General features: G+C 51.9%; 1 protein-coding gene across 2 annotated transcripts in view; it reads right to left on the reverse strand.

Annotated features, from left to right (window-relative positions):
- Positions 1-21,130, reverse strand: part of osbpl9 (oxysterol binding protein-like 9) — a 43,826-nt gene that overhangs the window by 15,197 nt on the left and 7,499 nt on the right. Inside the window, exons 4-10 of one of the 2 annotated variants that reach the window (XM_084458969.1) lie at positions 13,047-13,123; positions 7,734-7,829; positions 6,740-6,787; positions 5,176-5,205; positions 5,008-5,058; positions 4,204-4,242; positions 96-186 (exon numbers count right to left, since the gene is read on the reverse strand). In XM_084458969.1, coding sequence (XP_084315095.1) covers positions 96-186; positions 4,204-4,242; positions 5,008-5,058; positions 5,176-5,205; positions 6,740-6,787; positions 7,734-7,829; positions 13,047-13,123 — 432 coding nt within the window. The remainder of the gene's footprint in view (positions 1-95; positions 187-4,203; positions 4,243-5,007; positions 5,059-5,175; positions 5,206-6,739; positions 6,788-7,733; positions 7,830-13,046; positions 13,124-21,130) is intronic. The other variant, XM_084458970.1, reaches the window with a different exon arrangement.

Below are 21,130 nucleotides of genomic sequence, written 5' to 3' on the forward strand. Positions count from 1 at the left end.
TGTACAGTGGTTAGTTAATGGTAGATAGTGTGGTGTGTGTTGGGTGTACAGTGCTTAGTTAGTGTTGGGTAGTGTTTCGTTGGGTAGTTAGTTACCGGTGGGAAGTGCGGCCTGGGTCGGCATGGTAACGTTGACTATCGAGCTGTCCAGAGGCTGGAAGATCCCATCCACCGGGTTGATGGTACTCTGCACAGGAAGAGACAACACACACTATTACACACACGCATCATAGCCAACACACACACACATCATAGCCTTCCAACAGAGAGAGACACACAGAGAGAGGAGAGGACAAGGTGACCGATAGGATGAATTTAGACACTGAGCAGGGGTGAGGTCATGGTGTCCCTGGTATCCATGTGGATGAGTCACAAACTGCCCTTTAATGTAACATAATACTCCATCTATCCTACCTGACGGGCTGCTCCTACCAGGTGACATGGAGAGGGTTGATGTCGGAACCGCGTAGTCTGACTACGGGGGTTCCACAAGGGTCTGTCCTGGGTCCCCTCTTGTTTTCCCTCTACACTACATCTCTCCACGTATCTCACATCCGTCACACGCTCCTGTAGATTACTGCTCTACAACATCAGGAGGATTCGCCCTTTCCTCACTGATGAAATGGCGCAGGTGCTCATCCAGGCCCTGGTCATCTCCCGCCTGGACTACTGCAACTCCCTCCTCGCTGGGGCTCCGGCGTCAGCCATTAAACCCCTGGAACTTGTCCAGAAAGCTGCTGCTCACCTGGTGTTCAACCACCCCAAGTTCTCCCACACAACTTCCCTTCTCCGTTCCCTACACTGGCTCCCTGTAGCGGCTTGCATCCAGTTTAAAACTCTGGCGCTAACCTACAGGGCAATGGCCTCCTACCTCCAGGCCATGGTCAAACCCTACACCCCCTCCAGACCGCTACGCTCTGCTACCTCGGTGCGACTGGTTGCCCCATCCTACTAACCATGTTCCACATAGCAGGCCAGTATCATACTAAACATGTTCCATATAGCAGGCTGGTTCCATATAGCAGCTCGGTACCTTAATAACTATGTTCCACATAGCAGCTTGGTACCTTAATAACCATGTTCCACATAGCAGGCTGGTACCTTAATAACTATGTTCCACAAAGCAGGCTGGTACCTTAATAACCATGTTCTACATAGCAGGCTTCTGTCTGAGTTGGTAGGCCTAATTCATATTGCTTTAACACACACACAAATAATCAAACACACACACACATACAATCAAACGCAAATAAGAAGCATCCTGCAGAGTACTGTATGTAGTGTAAACAACGCTCGGCTGTGGGCTGAATCCAGCATCAACCCCCCCCGACCCTCCCCCCCCAAATGGAAGAGGACTGGGAGGATTGGACAGCAGTAAGCAATATGGTAATGGCTCCATCGTGCTTCCTGACCGGGAGAATCAATATTTCACTACATTAGTATGGTATGGATGTTTCCAGCGCCTCCAGCGAGCCAGTGTCCTGCGTGTCTACAGGCCAGGACAGGACACCACAGGGCCACCGTGTTTACAGGCCAGGACAGGACACCACAGGGCCACCGTGTTTACAGGCCTGGACAGGACACCACAGGGCCACCGAAGACACCCGCTATCCAGGAATCCTAGTACCGAGGAAGAAGAGTGTTCTAGAACTCTAGTACCGAGGAAGAAGAGTGTTCTAGAACTCTGGTACTGAGGAAGAAGAGTGTTCTAGAACTCTAGTACTGAGGAAGAAGAGTGTTCTAGAACTCTAGTACAGAGGAAGAAGAGTGTTCTAGAACTCTAGTACCGAGGAAGAAGAGTGTTCTAGAACTCTAGTACCGAGGAAGAAGAGTGTTCTAGAACTCTAGTACCGAGGAAGAAGAGTGTTCTATAACTCTAGTACCGAGGAAGAAGAGTGTTCTATAACTCTAGTACCGAGGAAGAAGAGTGTTCTAGAACTCTAGTACCGAGGAAGAAGAGTGTTCTAGAACTCTGGAGTGGTTTCAGTGCAGAATGGAATATGTCAACAACAGCAGAGAGAGGGCCTGACTGCTTCACTATCTAGTACCGTCAGAGAGGGCCTGACTGCTTCACTATCTAGTACCGTCAGAGAGGGCCTGACTGCTTCACTATCTAGTACCCTCAGAGAGGGCCTGACTGCTTCACTATCTAGTACCCTCAGAGAGGGCCTGACTGCTTCACTATCTAGTACGGTCAGAGAGGGCCTGACTGCTTCACTATCTAGTACCGTCAGAGGGCGCCTGACTGCTTCACTATCTAGTACCGTCAGAGGGCCTCACTGCTTCACTATCTAGTACCGTCAGAGAGAAAATATGAACTGAGAACAGAGAAACAGGAACGCACGTCCTCCAGGGCCGTGTTTCATTCCAGAACGTTCCTTCCCCCAGAATGAGCTCAGCTTCACTCCCCGTGGGCAGATAACACAGCACTGGCAGAGTACAGTAACAGTAGCCGTCCACCCTGCATGTGACCAGTCCAGTCATCGAACATCTGGCCAGGGATGGGGAAGGAGGGCAGAACGCTGGACTAGTCACGGCTGTCATCGGCCTTCAGATCAGGGAGAGGAGATCTCTGTTCACTTCCCGTCTCCTCCCTCCCTCACTCCCTCCCTCCCTCATCCGCATGCCTGTAGGAAAGCAAGGCAGACGCTCCTAATTATAGCCAATTACAGAAACGCTGCTGGATCGCAAGCGGGCCCAGAAAACGGCGCCTCGGTAAGCTGGAGATGAAATCAACCTCTCGGGAGAGGTCTCGTCTCGTCTGGCAGATGGAGGAGTTTAGCTAGAAAGAAGAGCTTAATCTGGGGGTTAGAACAGGATATCCAGGGTCTATAGGGCTGATGCTAATCCTGTACTATGCTAATGCTAGTGGCGTGGTTGGAGAGAGGCGGGGCTTACAGGCAGACCTACTGCTGCAAACACACCAGAATACTTGGTGCGCTTGATTATGCTCGCCTTGCAAGATGACAATGCACTTTTAGGGACCGCTACATTGATTCGACCGAGCCTGACTCAGATCAAATCAAATCAAGCACACCTTAAGTATTTTGGCTGGTGAGACCAGGGTTGCGCATGCGTTTACATGGAGGCCCAGATAGCAAGCCGATGTGTAATGATTCTGGGCCATATATGGGCCGGAACTAAGCCACAAGGGCCAGATCTGGCCTGTATATGGCCCAGATCCGCTTGCTATCTGGGGGGTTTGATACATATAGCTTATACAGTACATAATACGTGGGTAGAAACAGCGGATACCCATGTGAGAGACTAATACTGGTCAGATTAGACAGCATCTGCTCTGAAAACATCTATGAGACAGTAAATAGCTGCTCACTGTCATCTATTAGTCCTTGATGGTTCAGCGGGTACAGCACAGACCAATCTATGGTGAATTAGTCCGGGGGGAGGGGGTTAGTGTGTGTGTATGGAGGGGGGGGGGTAAGTGTGTGTGTGTGTCTGGAGGGGGGTGTGTGTGTGTGTGTATGGGGGGGAATGTGTGTGGAGGGGGGGGTTAGTGTGTGTGTGTATGGAGGAGGGTATGTGTGTGTGTATGGGGGGGTATCTGTGTGGAGGGGGGGTTAGTGTGTGTGTGTATGAGGGGGTTAGTGTGTGTGTATGTATGCATGTATAGAGGGGGGGTAAGTGTGTGTGTGTGTATGGAGGGGGGTGTATGCGTGTGTATGGGGGGGGGGGTGTGGAGGGGGGGTTAGTGTGTGTGTGTGTATGAGGGGGTTAGTGTGTGTGTATGGAGGGGAGGTAAGTGCGCTGTGACGCTCACTCGGTCACACATACTACACACGCAAGCACACACACACACACCTTCATGCACGCACGCATGCACACCTGCACACTCACAAGTGGACTCTCCAAAGTAAATGTGCAGACAATCAAGCACTAACTCAAGCAACTCAAGCGCTTAAAAACACAAGAACACAGAACGGTAGGACTTCTGTGACATGAGATGTGACAGAAAATTCACAACAGAATTGCAGAAAAACAAGAAGATTTCAATAAGTAAAGTACAGGAGGTGATAAAAGAGAAAGGAATATGTGAGAGAAGGCTTAAATGACACAGCATGCACTATGTGAACAGGTCAGATTGATCTTCTGCTCTACAGCTCAGTGTGAATTGAAGGGGGAAGAGAAGGATAGAGATTTGGTTGATTTCGTTTTTTTCTCGTGAACCGAGAAATGTCAAACTTACTATAAGTCCGTTTGCGTGTTGCTGTTCGTTACTTTGATCCTTAAAATTTTGAAAAGAAAACGTTACTTATGGATGGTTGAACTGTGTATGTTTATAACAACAGTACTTTAAAAAAAGAGTACATAAATGGACTGCACTTATATAGCGCCTTCTGAAAGAACCTAACTTCTGAAAGAACCTAAAGAACCTTCTGAACACCTTTTCAAGCATTTAACCCCCATAAGGAAAGGCATTCTGATCTCAGGGGTTCTAGGATGTAGGTTTTAGAACCTCCCTTCGCCCGGGAACCCTGTTTGGAACCTGCTACTGACATTGAGGAGATAACTGTCCTCATGAAAACCTCGTCATGGTGCACAACCAATCAATCTAGACCTGAAAGTGAAACGCTTACCATGTGATCACGAAGAAAACTCTTGTGTTGTCTAAGAATTTCCAGAGATACTCATCCACCCATAGCGTCTACTAGTTCTTCACGCTGGCAGCTGGTTTCCAGCTCCCACTCAAGTAGTGTTTATGTCAGATTAGAAAGTCCAAATATGCCCCTAACAACTACGCACAGTAGTAACTATTACACAATTTCCTGTGAGAAGGCAGGAAGCACATGATGAAATGCGTACTCTACCCTTGGCAACCACCGACCCTGGTTACAGTAAGCTGGCTAGGTGGGGCTATCGAACTAGCTAGCAGGCTAGCATGGCTAAGGAAGTACACTGTAGTGTGTGGTCTCACGAGTGACACAGATGCAGACGGTATGGCAGCAACACAACAACACTGAAGTTAATGAATCAAGCTTTGTGTTCTTACCTTAGCAATTTGCAGCAGTACAATACAGTGTTTGATGGACTCTACCATACTCTACAGAAACAAGAGAGAAATGGAGGTTAAAACACTTTGCTAAAACTCACGCTGAAACTCTGAAAACATTGATGTTTTACACATTATAGACATTATAGAAAGCAGACTCTCACTTACACACGTAGTCTCCTTCAAATCTTCAATTTTCTGAAAAAGAAAAAGTTAAATAGTTAAAATGTCAACACCACAACCTCGTAGATTCAAGAGCAACAATCACAAGGATCAAGGTTATGGAGATTTACAAGCTGTCACAACTTTTTAAACTTTCACACTGTCACACCTCGCCCGTCACCCTGGACCTCCTGTCTCCATGTTGTTCATCTCCATGTGATTCACTTTTTTTTGTCTTTTCTTGCCGGTTAACCGTTTTGTCTTTTCTTGTCTTTTCTTGGTTGTGTCCCCCTGCTCCAGACCCAGTCCTCAGTGTCTAGTCCCCCACTCCTGCTCCCTAGTCAGTCCCCTTCCAGTCCTCGTCCTCGTCCCCGTCCCCTCAGGCCGTGTGTGTGTCACGCTCCGCCGTGTTCTCCTGTGACTGTCGCCTGGCGTCTTCCCTTCCCTGGTGTCTCTGTTGCTTATCCTTTCAGTTAACCCTTCCCTGCCTGTCTGCTGTCTCATTCAGTTAACCCTTCCCTGCCTGTCTGCTGTGTCTCATTCAGTTAACCCTTCCCTGCCTGTCTGCTGTGTCTCATTCAGTTAACCCTTCCCTGCCTGTCTGCTGTGTCTCATTCAGTTAACCCTTCCCTGCCTGTCTGCTGTGTCTCATTCAGTTAACCCTTCCCTGCCTGTCTGCTGTCTCTCATTCAGTTAACCCTTCCCTGCCTGTCTGCTGTGTCTCATTCAGTTAACCCTTCCCTGCCTGTCTGCTGTGTCTCATTCAGTTAACCCTTCCCTGCCTGTCTGCTCTGTCTCATTCAGTTAACCCTTCATAGTCTGGACTGTGTGCTGTGCCTGGATGCGTTTAGCTCCACCTGTCCCTTGTTCCTCTCGTCGCCTTCCTTCATACCCTAATTGTTGTTTAGTCGTTTCACGTCGAAACCTTGCAGCAGCAGCTTCGCCTCGTCCGTCTGTCTTTGGGTCTACCTTTCTGCTAACGTTACACGTACCCCTCTGACACAAACACACACCCCTTCTACGGAAACCAAACAGGTCATTTCCCCATGACGGCTAATAACAGAACACACAATAGGAACTAAGACAATAGAATTACAGACGTCCAGAAACTGCCGTCCCATCAACAATGGGTTAGTATCACTACCTTGCTGACCGACACCACCTGACCTGGCTCTCTGAGGAAGTGAGCCACAGCTGTGGGGACGGTGGGGACAGCCACTTGCACACCATCAAGTCCTGATACCTGGACAAGCCTGCCAGACAATTCTACCGTGTGATGGTGGATGAATGATATGACATAGCCGACACCGAGTGGATTGTGGTGGACAGGTCTTCCTGACAACGCCCTCTATTTCTGCCGAAACCATTATCTTCATTAAACCTTGGTGGACAGCGTCAATGACAACTAATCGACATCATTGAAAATAAAGCAGTTGTTCTGCTGCTAGTGGGTCTAATATCAGGAGAGGTTGGGCAGGGGTCCAGGGGAACCAGGATGGGGGAGAAGGAACCAAGGTAAGAAGAGAACCAAGGGGAACCAGGAAGCAGAGATGCTAGAGATGCTACTCACTCTGCGAGGCTCATCCTCCTCACAGTCCTTGATCTTCTCATCAAACAGCTGGAACACAGGAGGAGAGGAGAGGAGAGGAGAGGAGAGGAGAGGAGAGGAGAGGAGAGGAGAGAAAGAGGTGTGATAAGCAGAGGACACCGTTCAATCAGGGGCCCACATCCGCTAAACAGAGCCATCGATTGAAGAGAAGAGTCAGAGGTATTCTGGGAGTCGTAATGACATTCAGAGTTGTTTCATAGCTCTATGTTTCCAGAAAATGTTGTCTTTGGGTCGACACCGGTTCCAGTAATGCAGCTAACCAGGTCCGTCATATGTTTAAAAACATCAAAATCAGAAGAGTGTCGTCCACACTGAGGGCTCTAATGGATTTGGGCTGGAATAGGAGCCCATCTTCTAGGGAAGTATGACTATTTTGCCAGTGGCTGTGCCAACATTGTGACATGTAGAACGGGAACTAGGATGGGCAAGGGTATTCAAATATCCAAACTGACATTAGTATAAGTTTTTGTGATTAGTATTCAATTTTTGTTAAGGCTATTTTGATTTCTGGAAACAATGTAAGCCTATTTTACAAATTGAAAATCTTTATTTATATATTTGAATATTGTATGGCTGTGACTTTATCCTTATGGCTGTGACATTTGAAACCGGGGTATTTAATGACATACTGTATACCAGGAAGCTAAGAGGAATATGTGCTCTAAAGTGCGCTGAGCTGTGAGAGATGGCAGGATAGTCAGGCTGTTCACACACCTGGCAAACACACCCAGCGGGTCGAGGGTGGAGGCATTACAGGTACAGGTGGAGTTAAATAGTACAGGTGGAGTTAAATAGTTAGTGTAAGTTACAGTATGTAACATCAATAACCACAAGTCCAGCAGCTCCATCCAGAGCCAGAGAACCAGGCTGAAACACGTTATTGGTTTCTTGATCAATATTAGAATAATATAAAACTTTCTTTTAAATGGCCGTCCCTAACAGGAACATGCCCCACCTTTAACTGGTCAATCAGAATCTGCAGATACGCGTCCGCCTCCGCTAGCTTCTTGTCAAAGTCCTGGACACTCGGGACGAAGCCTGTCTCTGCCTCCTGGAGAGAGGGGGGGACAGAACGAAGACAACAGAGCATGCTCAGTCACACCTGTCAGGAATGGACAATGATTGATGATGACTGATAAATCAGACGGACGGACACAGACAGAAACACTGCTTTTAATAAGTTGTCAAAAAGTACAAGTGAGTAAACATCCTCAGCACTAGTGTTGTGGTCCTGTGTTGACCTCAGGCCCAGAAGCAGCTCCAGGGTCAGCCCTGGTCCAGGTCAGTAGGCCCAGAAGCAGCTCCAGGGTCAGCCCTGGTCCAGGTCAGTAGGCCCAGAAGCAGCTCCAGGGTCAGCCCTGGTCAGGAGGCCCAGAAGCAGCTCCAGGGTCAGCCCTGGTCCAGGTCAGGAGGCCCAGAAGCAGCTCCAGGGTCAGCCCTGGTCCAGGTCAGGAGGCCCAGAAGCAGCTCCAGGGTCAGCCCTGGTCCAGTAGGCCCAGAAGCAGCTCCAGGGTCAGCCCTGGTCCAGGTCAGTAGGCCCAGGAGCAGCTCCAGGGTCAGCCCTGGTCCAGGTCAGGAGGCCCAGAAGCAGCTCCAGGGTCAGCCCTGGTCCAGTAGGCCCAGAAGCAGCTCCAGGGTTAGCCCTGGTCCGGGTCAGTAGGCCCAGAAGCAGCTCCAGGGTTAGCCCTGGTCCAGTAGGCCCAGAAGCAGCTCCAGGGTCAGCCCTGGTCCAGTAGGCCCAGAAGCAGCTCCAGGGTCAGCCCTGGTCCAGGTCGGGGCTATACCCCTTAGCCACCTCGGAGAAAAGGATTTCATCTTTCGAAAAATGTCTTCACTTCGGTGAATAACAAAATAATATTGTCTGTAGATACGGTAATGAAGACCAAATGACAAAAAGTCTGGTGCGATGAATGGTCCCTGGCAGAGTGGTATAACGGGGTATAGTCCTGAATGGTACAGTATCCCGACCTGGACCAGGGCTTCTCCAGGCTTAGGGTCAGTTCTGCCCAATCACAGCTTGAACAGGACATCACCACCAGTACACTCTTTCCAAAAGAGGTGGTAGAAAAATCCATTCATATAAGAATTCTAATTCTATTCTATTCTGCGGCGGATTCGCCCGGCGACCCATCGATCCCGCGGCGTGATTGGCCGAACTGGGCGGCGGGAATCTTCTCGCCGCGCCCGGTGTGAACACAGCATGACCGACAGGTGTTTAGCGACGTGACATTGTGACGTTGTTACGCGTTGCTTCCTTGGAAGTCTGTCTCAATCCAGACGCCTTTCCAGCCAACTTCAGACAAAAACACCGCCTCCAGGATACTGCCTCGCTAGACACACACACACACACACACACACACACACACACACACACACACACACACACACACACACACACACCGCACCAACCTGGGGCAATCACACCTCCTCTAACAACACAACTGCAACAAAACTGGTACGCATATCACCTGTGTGTGTGCTGCCTCGACCTTACGACAGCGCCGTAAAGCAGTCCGACTGGGGGAGGAAGAGGAGGATGAAGAAGGCTTTTCTATAATAGAGGTGCATCTCACAGGGATGTGAAGAAAAGCCATTTACCGCCCGACAGACGTGTGAAACCGAGTGTTAAACTGTTAAACTTCTGACTGTGTCAAAACCACGGCTAGCAAAGTGCTTAACTTGCGATAGACCAAAGTCTAAGTTCCTGTTTCACTCACTGACTTCCTGAAAGGTTCAGAGGTCATACAGTGTCATCAATATGTGCTAGCTGCTGACTGGGGCTGCCCACAGAGATGCCTGAGCCAAAAGACAATCAACAGACAAAAAATAGGCTACCATTAGCAACAGCTGTAGCAAACATACTGTGTGTGTGTGTGTGTGTGTGTGTGTGTGTGTGTAGTGATGCAGATAGCCTCCAAGGCTTGGATTACCCTACTGTGTTTGTTCATGGCTACATTTTCGAATGAGGAAAACGATCCGCGATTACATGTGAAATTGCACGTAAAGATCTGGTCAAATATCACACTATCACACCTCCATTAAAGAGCATATCAACCAGGTGATTTATGAGTTTGAGCTATAGCAATCAAGGGTATATTCTTCTTGGCTAGTAGCATAATCTAGAATGTTGTGAGTTCTCAGGACTCATTGGACACCTTCTCTCACCCTCTCCACCCCCCCTCCACACACCCACCCCACAGCTGGCTGATGCCCAGTCTGGGTCACCCCTCGGGGGGGAACAACAGCCTCCTCCATCTCTGGATTAGACTAGCAGAGATAAAGGTAGATCTGAGTCTGACTGGACTAGACTAGCAGAGATAAAGGTAGATAGATCTGAGTCTGGCTGGATTAGACTAGCAGAGATAAAGGTAGATCTGTGTCTGGCTGGATTAGACTAGCAGAGATAAAGGCAGATCTGAGTCTGGCTGGATTAGACTAGCAGAGATAAAGGTAGATCTGAGTCTGGCTGGATTAGACTAGCAGAGATAAAGGTAGATCTCAGTCTGGCTGGATTAGACTAGCAGAGATAAAGGTAGATCTGAGTCTGACTGGACTAGACTAGCAGAGATAAAGGTAGATCTGAGTCTGACTGGATTAGACTAGCATACAGAGCCCTCAGGGGCAGGCTCTGGTTACCGGCCCGCCTTCCTAGCCACTGCCAGGCCCTCATCTCTGATCTAACATGACTGCTCCTCAACAAACCTGTCACCAATCCAGCCACCATGCTTTCTCCAAGGGCGGAGGAGGGAAGGAAAGTTTGCTGAGGAAATCCGAGCGTGAAGCTATCCTTGCCTACGTGGTCGTTGTAGCACGCTGTAGGACAATGCTCCAGAGCTGGGCGCCGGGTTCTCACAGGGATAGGTTTTCAGCCCGGTGTGAAATCGCACCGTCTTAACACCTGCTCTTAGAACCGCATTTAACGGAGGCGGAACCGGAGCCTGTTCCACCTCAGCCAGAGGTAAGTTTCGGTATGAAGAAACGCAAACGTGGCAATACTCACTTTTCCACAAAGACACAGTTGTTAAGTGTTCCTATTCTAGTGGTAAACCTCACCAACACTCCCTCTCAAACTCACTCTCCAACAACAATCCCCCCCCCCTCCCCTCTCCTCTGCTTGGCAATCCACACAACGTGACCCACTTTAGGCTGCGATAGTTTGGCCACTAGCCGTTTAGTTTCCCAGTGTGTGTGTGTGTGTGTGTGTGTGGTGCGGTCGGTACTTACACGGCGCCGCGCTCGGATGGACATGCCTCGTCAACTACCCTGTTTCTCTATGCGGGTCTGTCTGCTCGCACAGCAGGCCCCGACTCCTGACTGACACTTCTCTTTGTCCCTCCCTCTCTCTCTGTCCCTCCCTGTTCTCCCTCCCTCCCTCTCTATGTCCCTCCCTGCTCTCTCTCTGTCCCTCCGTGCTCTCTCTCACTACCTCTCTCTCTCTCCCTGCTCTCTCTGTCCCTCCGTGCTCTCTCTCTTTGTCCCTCCCTGCTCTCTCTCTCTCACTACCTCTCTCTCTCTCTCCCTCTGTGCTCCCTCTCTTTGTCCCTCCCTCTCTCTCTCTCCCTCTCTCTCTCCCTCCTCCCACTGCTGCCTCTCTCAGACCCAGAGCTGAATAACAGCCAGAGACCGTCCGGCCTGGCGGGCTGCCTGTCCTACCCAGCTCCTGTGCTGCCGTCAGCTGAGCTGCGCAGTGCGTCGGCCTGACAGGCAGGCAGGGCTCTGCTAATCCTGCTAACTCCCCTCGCAGGAAACACACCACTTCCTCACAGGCCCGGAGAGAAACGACGACATCAGCACACGCCTCCGAGAGCGAGACGAGCGGCGTCGGCCGCTGTGATTGGAGGAAGGCCGTGGGGCAGATGCTCGGCTGTAAGCCGGGTGGTGATTGGCTCCCGTCGGGTCATGTGATACTATGACAACATCGTGACAGTGTGCTTGTAAGGAGGCACACACGCAGTCTTTCAGCAGAGTCTGTGACATGGAGGAAAGGTATGAGGAGGGGAGGGTGGGGGGAGGGGGAGAGAGAGAGAGGGAGAGAGAGAGAGGGAGAGAGAGAGAGGGAGAGAGAGAGGGAGAGAGAGAGAGGGAGAGAGAGAGAGAGAAAGGGAGAGAGAGGGAGAGAGAGAGGGAGAGAGAGAGAGGGAGAGAGAGAGGGAGAGAGAGAGAGAGGTGGAGAGGGAGTAGGAGTGGCAGAGTTGGAGAGGGAAGGCAGAACAGACATGTACAGACATTTACCAGAGAGACTAGGGGAGGGAGGGAGGTGTGAGAAATGGTTGAGTCACAGACATGTGAGGCCAAGTGAATTGAATCAGAGGGTCTAAATGGAGAATAGGAAAACATTCATTGAGAGACAGAAGGGAATGAAGGATGAGGGAAAGAGAAAAATGGAGACAGAGAGAGAGAGAGTAAAAGAGAGACAGCACTCCCTCAACACCCCGGCCCCGCTGTGCCAGACAGACCACAGGGTGGCAGACGACAGTCTACCCAGAATCCTCACTGGCACTGTGGAACGACATTATTATTATTGATGATGACACAAGGCTAGGGTTTGGAGATTAATAATTCCATCATCGCCACCGTGACCATCCCTATCATCCACACCATCAACAGTACAAAGATGACCTCGCCACATCACCTTCAAACTACATTCCACATTCCAGGGATCTCTCACTCACGCACACAAACACAAAATCAGATCATCTCTAAATACATGCCAACTCTGACCAGCAAGGTGGAACATGAAACAGCCATTTCTCAATGTTCCTGTGAATCATCAAAATTACAAGTCATGGTTCCAAAATCGCTAATATTCCGTTCTGACACGGTATGCGTTCCATAACGTTCCATAACTTAAAGGTGGGATAGGTAGTTTTCTTTTGGCGTTATTTGGTAAAACTGTCATAATATCCTTTCAGCTATCAGTAACAGAAGTGCTCTGAGAATAAACTTGGATCTCCGTGTTTACCGCTGCCTCTGTATTTTGGATTCAAAGAATGCACCGCGCCCGAATGTATTGACCAATCAGGGTCTCTATCTCGCCACACCTACCAGTCATGTTTGGAGGGAGGGACTACATCATGATTGACAGGAGGGAGGGGCGGGTTCTTTTGAAAAAGATGACCAATCGGAGGCCTTGTTGACGTCAAACTACCTACCCCACCTTTAATGCAATACATAGCGTTTTTTCCGGTTTTCTCGGAACTGCGCCCCCCACAGGCTCTGCGAGTAAGTGCACTGTCGTACTGTCCTTAGAAGTGTGTATACTACTCACCCGTAGTTGGAGTGTGTGTCGGAGGATGGTTCCCTCTAAGGCATGGATCCACTTCTCCCGCTCGTCTGCATCTCGGGCTGGGAGATACAACACACACACACACACACACACACACACGTTATAGTAGTGAACCATCATATAACTCGGTTAAAGCCTGTTAAAATCCAGTAAGTACATGATAATAACCTACACGACACCGTACTCATCAGGCCCAGCTAAACGACAAACCGGGCTCTTCTGGCTGACCTGCTCTTCAGAGGCACGTTTCTTGGAAAAACCAATCTCTCAACACCACCGACTTCTGTAAATCCAGATTATCCTGAATATTACGCAAGTCCTCTTTCCCTCCATAGCCTAAACCCAGCCTGGAGATGGTGGTGCCGTGCTGGCAGGCTGGAGAGGACTGAGGGCTGGAGCCTGTGCTACCAGGCTGGGCTGAGGCTGGGACAGCACCCTCAGAGCAAACACAGCCTGCCGATGACATTAAACAGACCCGACCACAGGTCCTCTACACACACACACACACACACACACACGTACGCGCGCACACACGGATACAACCCCCCCCGACCCTCGAGGCAGCCAGAAATGATGCTACACTAAAGTGTGTGTGTGTGTGTCTAGACAGCGTTCTTTCTCTTTAGATGACAATCATAACAATAACAGGTCTTTCTAATGAAGCCTTGGCTATTGGAGAACTGTGATAATCTGTGCTCAGAAAAGGCAGAGAGAAAACAAAAGGTTGCTGATATAAAACTTCCCAATATAGGCAAGACTGAGAAAGAGAGAGGGTGAGATTCGCTGTGTCATGAGAGTTTGACACTTAGAGGGCTGTGGAGTCCAGCGCACACGGATGACAGATAGATAGATGGAGGGATGATGGATGAATGGAGGGAGTGAGGGATGGAGGGATATAGGAAAGCTTTTAAAGAGATCTGAGCCAGATGGGCTCAGGCCAATCCCCTCAGGCCTCCACCGGCGACTCACCACCCACTCACCGCCATCTTGGATCTGGTTCCACTCAGTTGAACCTCACCGTTTCAGGATCGATGATTGGCTGAACGGCCGTATTAGACTACAGGCTACAGAAAAAGGTGATACTCTGTAGACGACAACGAACAGCAAGCCACGAACAAAATGGCGTGAGAAGCTAGCCTTCACTGCGTCACATAAACACAGTGTCCCTCAGCATACATACGGTATCCTATATCAACATAGAAAAGTTACTTTGTCGTTGTAAAGAGTGAGTATGACTTGCCATGATGTATTGTAGCCTGCAGCTGTTGATCTGTGGACTTAACCAGCCTTCTACCTGCCTGCAGCACTTTCCCTGTCAGTGTGTGTGTGTGTGTGTGTGTGTGTTCTCTGCAGGCCTGTGGACCCAAATGCCTGGAGGATTTATTTCCCGGTTAGGTGCGACCCGCCAGCCAGCTATGTGGCGTCCCGCTGTGATATTGACTGTGCTGTAATAACGTGTCCCTGCCTACGGCCGGCCTACACACACACACACACAGTCACATGAGAGGTGGGGTGCACTTTCAGTCATAACACCAGCCAGGGCGCACTGTCAGTCATAACACCAACCAGGGCGCACTGTCAGTCATAACACCAGCCAGGGCGCACTGTCAGTCATAACACCAACCAGGGCGCACTATCAGTCATAACACCAGCCAGGGTGCAATGTCAGTCATAACACCAGCCAGGGTGCAATGTCAGTCATAACACCAGCCAGGGTGCAATGTCAGTCATAACACCAGCCAGGGCGCAATGTCAGTCATAACACCATCCAGGGTGCACTATCAGTCATAACACCAGAGAGGGTGCACTGTCAGTCATAACACCAGGTGGGACTAGACAACCAACTCAGTCTGCTATGGCTTGGCACCAGTTTATGGCTAGTGAAGGAAGTCTACAGCATGGAGGGGGATAAGGGGTTGTCAGTCTCTCTGGACAGGGCCAATCATTAACAAGAATGGGACCAGGTCACTGAAAAAACGTGAACACAACTCATGTATTTTAGTACTGGGTGCAGAGCAATAACTTCCACAAACAGACCAGTTCTGCATAGACCCCCTCTCTCCAGCCAGTTACAGCCTCAACCTTTAGGCCTTGACCACACGTACGTGGATATTTTTTTAAGTGGGTTTTTTCGTCCTCGTTTAAAAAAAAAAAAAACTGCCCACACCACAAAAACATCTGACCATACGAAGAGCTAAAGCCTGCAATGCCATGCCAGGCCAGTAGGTAGCGATAAGCAAAACGTCAAATACCGTAGAATAACATTATGAGTATGCGCAGCCAGTTGTACTCAAACGGCGGCAGTGACTCAAGACGTGAGCAGAGCACTCTTTGAAACAGACAGAAAAAAGTACAAAAGAAAAATAATGGTGAATAATAATAATAAAGAATAATATGGTACATTTCCGCCATTGTTGTTTTTGAAAAACGTTTTGCTTTCATGCGCATGTGCAAACGGCTTGACCCTTGACGTCATTGCATCAACACCAGCTCCGTTTAATCTAACGACACTGATCCACTCAATCGGATATTTTTTTATTTCTTCACTTTTTTACCCATTTAAAGAAATCTCCGATTGAGTGGGTGAAATCGCCGTGTTCGTGTGTTTGAGGCCCAAATGGACAAAAGAATGTGCGTTTAGGAATAAATCGTGTACGTGTGGTCCAGGCCTTAGACGGATCCAGACCCTCGCTACATGTCATGTGATGTTATTATGACCCCACGCTACAGTATAAACCCCTTTAGAGCATACTAGACTAGTCAGCTTTAGAGCATACTAGACTAGTCAGCTTTAGAGCATACTAGACTAGTCAGCTTTAGAGCATACTAGACTAGTCAGCTTTAGAGCACTAGACTAGTCAGCTTTAGAGCACTAGACTAGTCAGCTTTAGAGCATACTAGACTAGTCAGCCTTCTGCCCTGAGGGCTAAGTGCTCCCCCTGTACCCTCTCTCCTCACCAACCCCTCTCTCCCCTCCCTCTCTCCTCTCCCCCTCTTTCCCCTCCCTCTCTCCTCACCAACCCCTCTTCCCTTCTTCTCTCCTCTACCGCTCTCCCCTCCCTCTCTCCTCTCCCCCTCTTTCCCCTCCCTCTCTCCTCTCCCCCTCTTTCCCCTCCCTCTCTCCTCTCCCCCTCCCCGCTCTCCACTCCCTCTCTCCTCACCAACCCCTCTCTCCCCTCCCTCTCCCCTCCCGCTCTCCCATCCCTTCTGATTCTAAGGACCACATCTTCTACTGCTCCTGGTCCTCCACCCAGTCACATGATCTCCTCCATCCAGTCACATGATCTCCTCCATCCAGTCACATGATCTCCTCCACCCAGTCACATGATCTCCTCCACCCAGTCACATGATCTCCTCCACCCAGTCACATGATCTCCACCCAGTCACATGATCTCCTCCCTGGTCCTGGTCCTGCGTTACATCCTGGCACAATGCTGATGCTCTCTGGCCGCTGCCTTCTCCCAAAGGATCCAAAAGTGATGAATTATTTATCATCCCTGTCTCCTCCTTCCTCCCGTCCCTCCACACTGTCTCCTCCTTCCTCCCGTCCCTCCACACTGTCTCCTCCTTCCTCCCGTCCCTCCAAACTGTCTCCTCCTTCCTCCCGTCCCTCCACACTGTCTCCTCCTTCCTCCCGTCCCTCCAAACTGTCTCCTCCTTCCTCCCGTCCCTCCACACTGTCTCCTCCTTCCTCCCGTCCCTCCACACTGTCTCCTCCTTCCTCCCGTCCCTCCAAACTGTCTCCTCCTTCCTCCCGTCCCTCCACACTGTCTCCTCCTTCCTCCCGTCCCTCCAAACTGTCTCCTCCTTCCTCCCGTCCCTCCACACTGTCTCCTCCTTCCTCCCGTCCCTCCAAACTGTCTCCTCCTTCCTCCCGTCCCTCCACACTGTCTCCTCCTTCCTCCCGTCCCTCCACACTGTCTCCTCCTTCCTCCCGTCCCTCCACACTGTCTCCTCCTTCCTCCCGTCCCTCCACACTGTCTCCTCCTTCCTCCCGTCCCTCCAAACTGTCTCCTCCTTCCTCCCGTCCCTCCACACTGTCTCCTCCTTCCTCCCGTCCCTCCAAACTGTCTCCTCCTTCCTCCCGTCCCTCCACACTGTCTCCTCCTTCCTCCCGTCCCTCCACACTGTCTCCTCCTTCCTCCCGTCCCTCCACACTGTCTCCTCCTTCCTCCCGTCCCTCCACACTGTCTCCTCCTTCCTCCCGTCCCTCCACACTGTCTCCTCCTTCCTCCCGTCCCTCCACACTGTCTCCTCCTTCCTCCCGTCCCTCCACACTGTCTCCTCCTTCCTCCCGTCCCTCCACACTGTCTCCTCCTTCCTCCCGTCCCTCCAAACTGTCTCCTCCTTCCTCCCGTCCCTCCACACTGTCTCCTCCTTCCTCCCGTCCCTCCAAACTGTCTCCTCCTTCCTCCCGTCCCTCCACACTGTCTCCTCCTTCCTCCCGTCCCTCCACACTGTCTCCTCCTTCCTCCCGTCCCTCCACACTGTCTCCTCCTTCCTCCCGTCCCTCCACACTGTCTCCTCCTTCCTCCCGTCCCTCCAAACTGTCTCCTCCTTCCTCCCGTCCCTCCACACTGTCTCCTCCTTCCTCCCGTCCCTCCACACTGTCTCCTCCTTCCTCCCGTCCCTCCAAACTGTCTCCTCCTTCCTCCCGTCCCTCCACACTGTCTCCTCCTTCCTCCCGTCCCTCCAAACTGTCTCCTCCTTCCTCCCGTCCCTCCACACTGTCTCCTCCTTCCTCCCGTCCCTCCAAACTGTCTCCTCCTTCCTCCCGTCCCTCCACACTGTCTCCTCCTTCCTCCCGTCCCTCCAAACTGTCTCCTCCTTCCTCCCGTCCCTCCAAACTGTCTCCTCCTTCCTCCCGTCCCTCCACACTGTCTCCTCCTTCCTCCCGTCCCTCCACACTGTCTCCTCCTTCCTCCCGTCCCTCCACACTGTCTCCTCCTTCCTCCCGTCCCTCCACACTGTCTCCTCCTTCCTCCCGTCCCTCCACACTGTCTCCTCCTTCCTCCCGTCCCTCCACACTGTCTCCTCCTTCCTCCCGTCCCTCCACACTGTCTCCTCCTTCCTCCCGTCCCTCCACACTGTCTCCTCCTTCCTCCCGTCCCTCCAAACTGTCTCCTCCTTCCTCCCGTCCCTCCACACTGTCTCCTCCTTCCTCCCGTCCCTCCACACTGTCTCCTCCTTCCTCCCGTCCCTCCACACTGTCTCCTCCTTCCTCCCGTCCCTCCACACTGTCTCCTCCTTCCTCCCGTCCCTCCACCCTGTCTCCTCCTTCCTCCCGTCCCTCCACACTGTCTCCTCCTGTCCCTCCACACGGCTAGATTAAGGGAATGTTCTAGAGCCAGGAGAGGGCAGAGCGGAGCCACACGGTGACACACCCTTTCTTTGCTGCCGACTGATGCACCTTGGCTAGCTAGACAATAGACCACCATGTGAAGGGGACTATAGGGCTAGGCCTCAATGGACAATGGACTATAGTGTTGTGACAACTTTCATCTTTGCAGAAGAGGAGAGGGGGGGGCAGGAGAGAAGGAGAAAGGAGAGAAGGAGAAAGGAGAGAAGGAGAAAGGAGAGGAGGAGAAAGGAGAGAAGGAGAAAGGACAGGAGGAGAAAGGAGAGGAGGAGAAAGGAGAGAAGGAGAAAGGAGAGGAGGAGAGAAGGAGAAAGGAGAGGAGGAGAAAGGAGAGGAGGAGAGAAGGAGAAAGGAGAGAAGGAGAGAAGGAGAAAGGAGAGGAGGAGAAAGGAGAGGAGGAGAAAGGAGAGGAGGAGAGAGTGATGTAGCTCTGATGCGCTGCTAGAGGAAGTGGAGTGTTGAATAATGGATGCCACTGTAAATAGACGGACAGGCTCACTGCAGCTTCTCTGTGAGCAGCCCCAAACTAGAGGCTGCACGTGCCTCCCCCTCACCTCCCCCTGACTCTCCCCCTCACCTCCCCCTGACTCTCCCCCTCACCTCCCCCTCGCCTCCCCCTCACCTCCCCCTCACCTCCCCCTGACTCTCCCCCTGACCTCCCCCTGACTCTCCCCCTCACCTCCCCCTGACTCTCCCCCTCTCCCCCACACCTCCCCCTCACTCTCCCCCACCTCACCCCCCCGACTCTCCCCCTGACTCTCCCCCTCACCTCCCCCTGACTCTCCCCCTCACCTCCCCCTGACTCTCCCCCTGACTCTCCCCCTCTCCCCCACACCTCCCCCTCACTCTCCCCCCACCTCACCCCCCCGACTCTCCCCCTGACTCTCCCCCTCACCTCCCCCTGACTCTCCCCCTCACCTCCCCCTGACTCTCCCCCTGACTCTCCCCCTCTCCCCCACACCTCCCCCTCACTCTCCCCCACCTCACCCCCCCGACTCTCCCCCTGACTCTCCCCCTCACCTCCCCCTGACTCTCCCCCTCACCTCCCCCTGACTCTCCCCCTCACCTCCCCCTGACTCTCCCCCTGACTCTCCCCCTCTCCCCCACACCTCCCCCTCACTCTCCCCCACCTCACCCCCCCGACTCTCCCCCTCACCTCTCCCCCTGACTCTCCCAAATACCAAGTCTGCCCATATCTGTGCTCCACCCCAACTCTTCAACACACACACACACACACACACACACACACACACACACACACACACACACACAGTGTGAAGCCTCATTTGATCTGTTTAACAAGGATGAAACCCCAGGATGAGTGCGTCTCTCCGCGCCTAGGCCAGAACTTCTCCCCGTGACGTCCGTGTCATGGGCAGATCCTCCCTGCTGTGATGTGGATGACGGCAGGATGATGTGGATGATGTGGATGACGGCAGGATGATGGGGATGATGGCTGGCCGCCCCCAAGGGATTTACATAACAGCTGGGCTACGAGGAAAATGTCCGTAAGGAATCTCTTTAACTCCCGTCTTAACACAGCTAGACCAGGGCCATACGTACCGTGGACACACAGCAAGACCAGGACCATATAGAGACACTGATAGGCCAGATCCACACACACGTATGAAGAGTTGTGACATAGAGAGCCACCCACAGAGCCAAACACACGAAGTCTCAGATAGTTCTTCTAGAACGTACCGAACTCCGACACAGCGCTCTGGGCTAGACTACAGCGCTCTGGGCTAGACTACAGCGCTCTGGGCTAGACTACAGCGCTCTGGGCTAGACTAGGGGCGGCTGTAGCTCAGGAGGTAGAGCGGGTCGTCCGATGAAGCGGTCGGCGGTTCGAATCCTGGACAATGAACCCCAAATTGCTCCCAATGAGCAGGCTAGCACCTTGCATGGCAGCTGCCGCCATTAGTGTGTAAATGGGTGAATAAGAGGCTTTAATTGTAAAGTGCTTTGGATAAAAGCGCTATATAAGTGCAGTCCATTTACGATTTCCATTTAGTACGTTACAGCACTCTGAGCTAGACTACAGCACTCTGGGCTAGACTACAGCACTCTGGGCTAGACTACAGCACTCTGGGCTAGACTACGGCACTCTGGGCTAGACTACGGCCCTCTGGGCTAGACTACGGCGCCCTGGGCTAGACTACGGCGCTCTGGGCTAGACTACGGCGCTCTGGGCTAGACTACGGCGCTCTGGGCTAGACTACGGCGCTCTGGGCTAGACTACGGCGCTCTGGGCTAGACTACGGCACTCTGGGCTAGACTACGGCACTCTGGGCTAGACTACGGCACTCTGGGCTAGACTACGGCCCTCTGGGCTAGACTACGGCCCTCTGGGCTAGACTACGGCCCTCTGGGCTAGACTACGGCCCTCTGGGCTAGACTACGGCCCTCTGGGCTAGACTACGGCCCTCTGGGCTAGACTACGGCCCTCTGGGCTAGACTACGGCCCTCTGGGCTAGACTACGGCACTCTGGGCTAGACTACGGCCCTCTGGGCTAGACTACAGCGCTCTGGGCTAGACTACAGAAAGGGGACATTGGTGAATGACCTGTCCTGATATTCCCCTCTGTCCCTGTCCAGGGGGTCTGTCTCTCTGTCTGTCCGTCTGTCTCTCCGCCTGTCTCTCCGTCTGTCTCTCTGCCCGTCTGTCCGAGCAGCTTTAGTAGTATTCACTGACCGCTCCCCCTGG

Source organism: Borostomias antarcticus, assembly GCF_949987555.1.
Source record: "Borostomias antarcticus genome assembly, chromosome: 26".
NCBI classification, from domain to species: Eukaryota; Metazoa; Chordata; class Actinopteri; order Stomiiformes; family Stomiidae; genus Borostomias; species Borostomias antarcticus.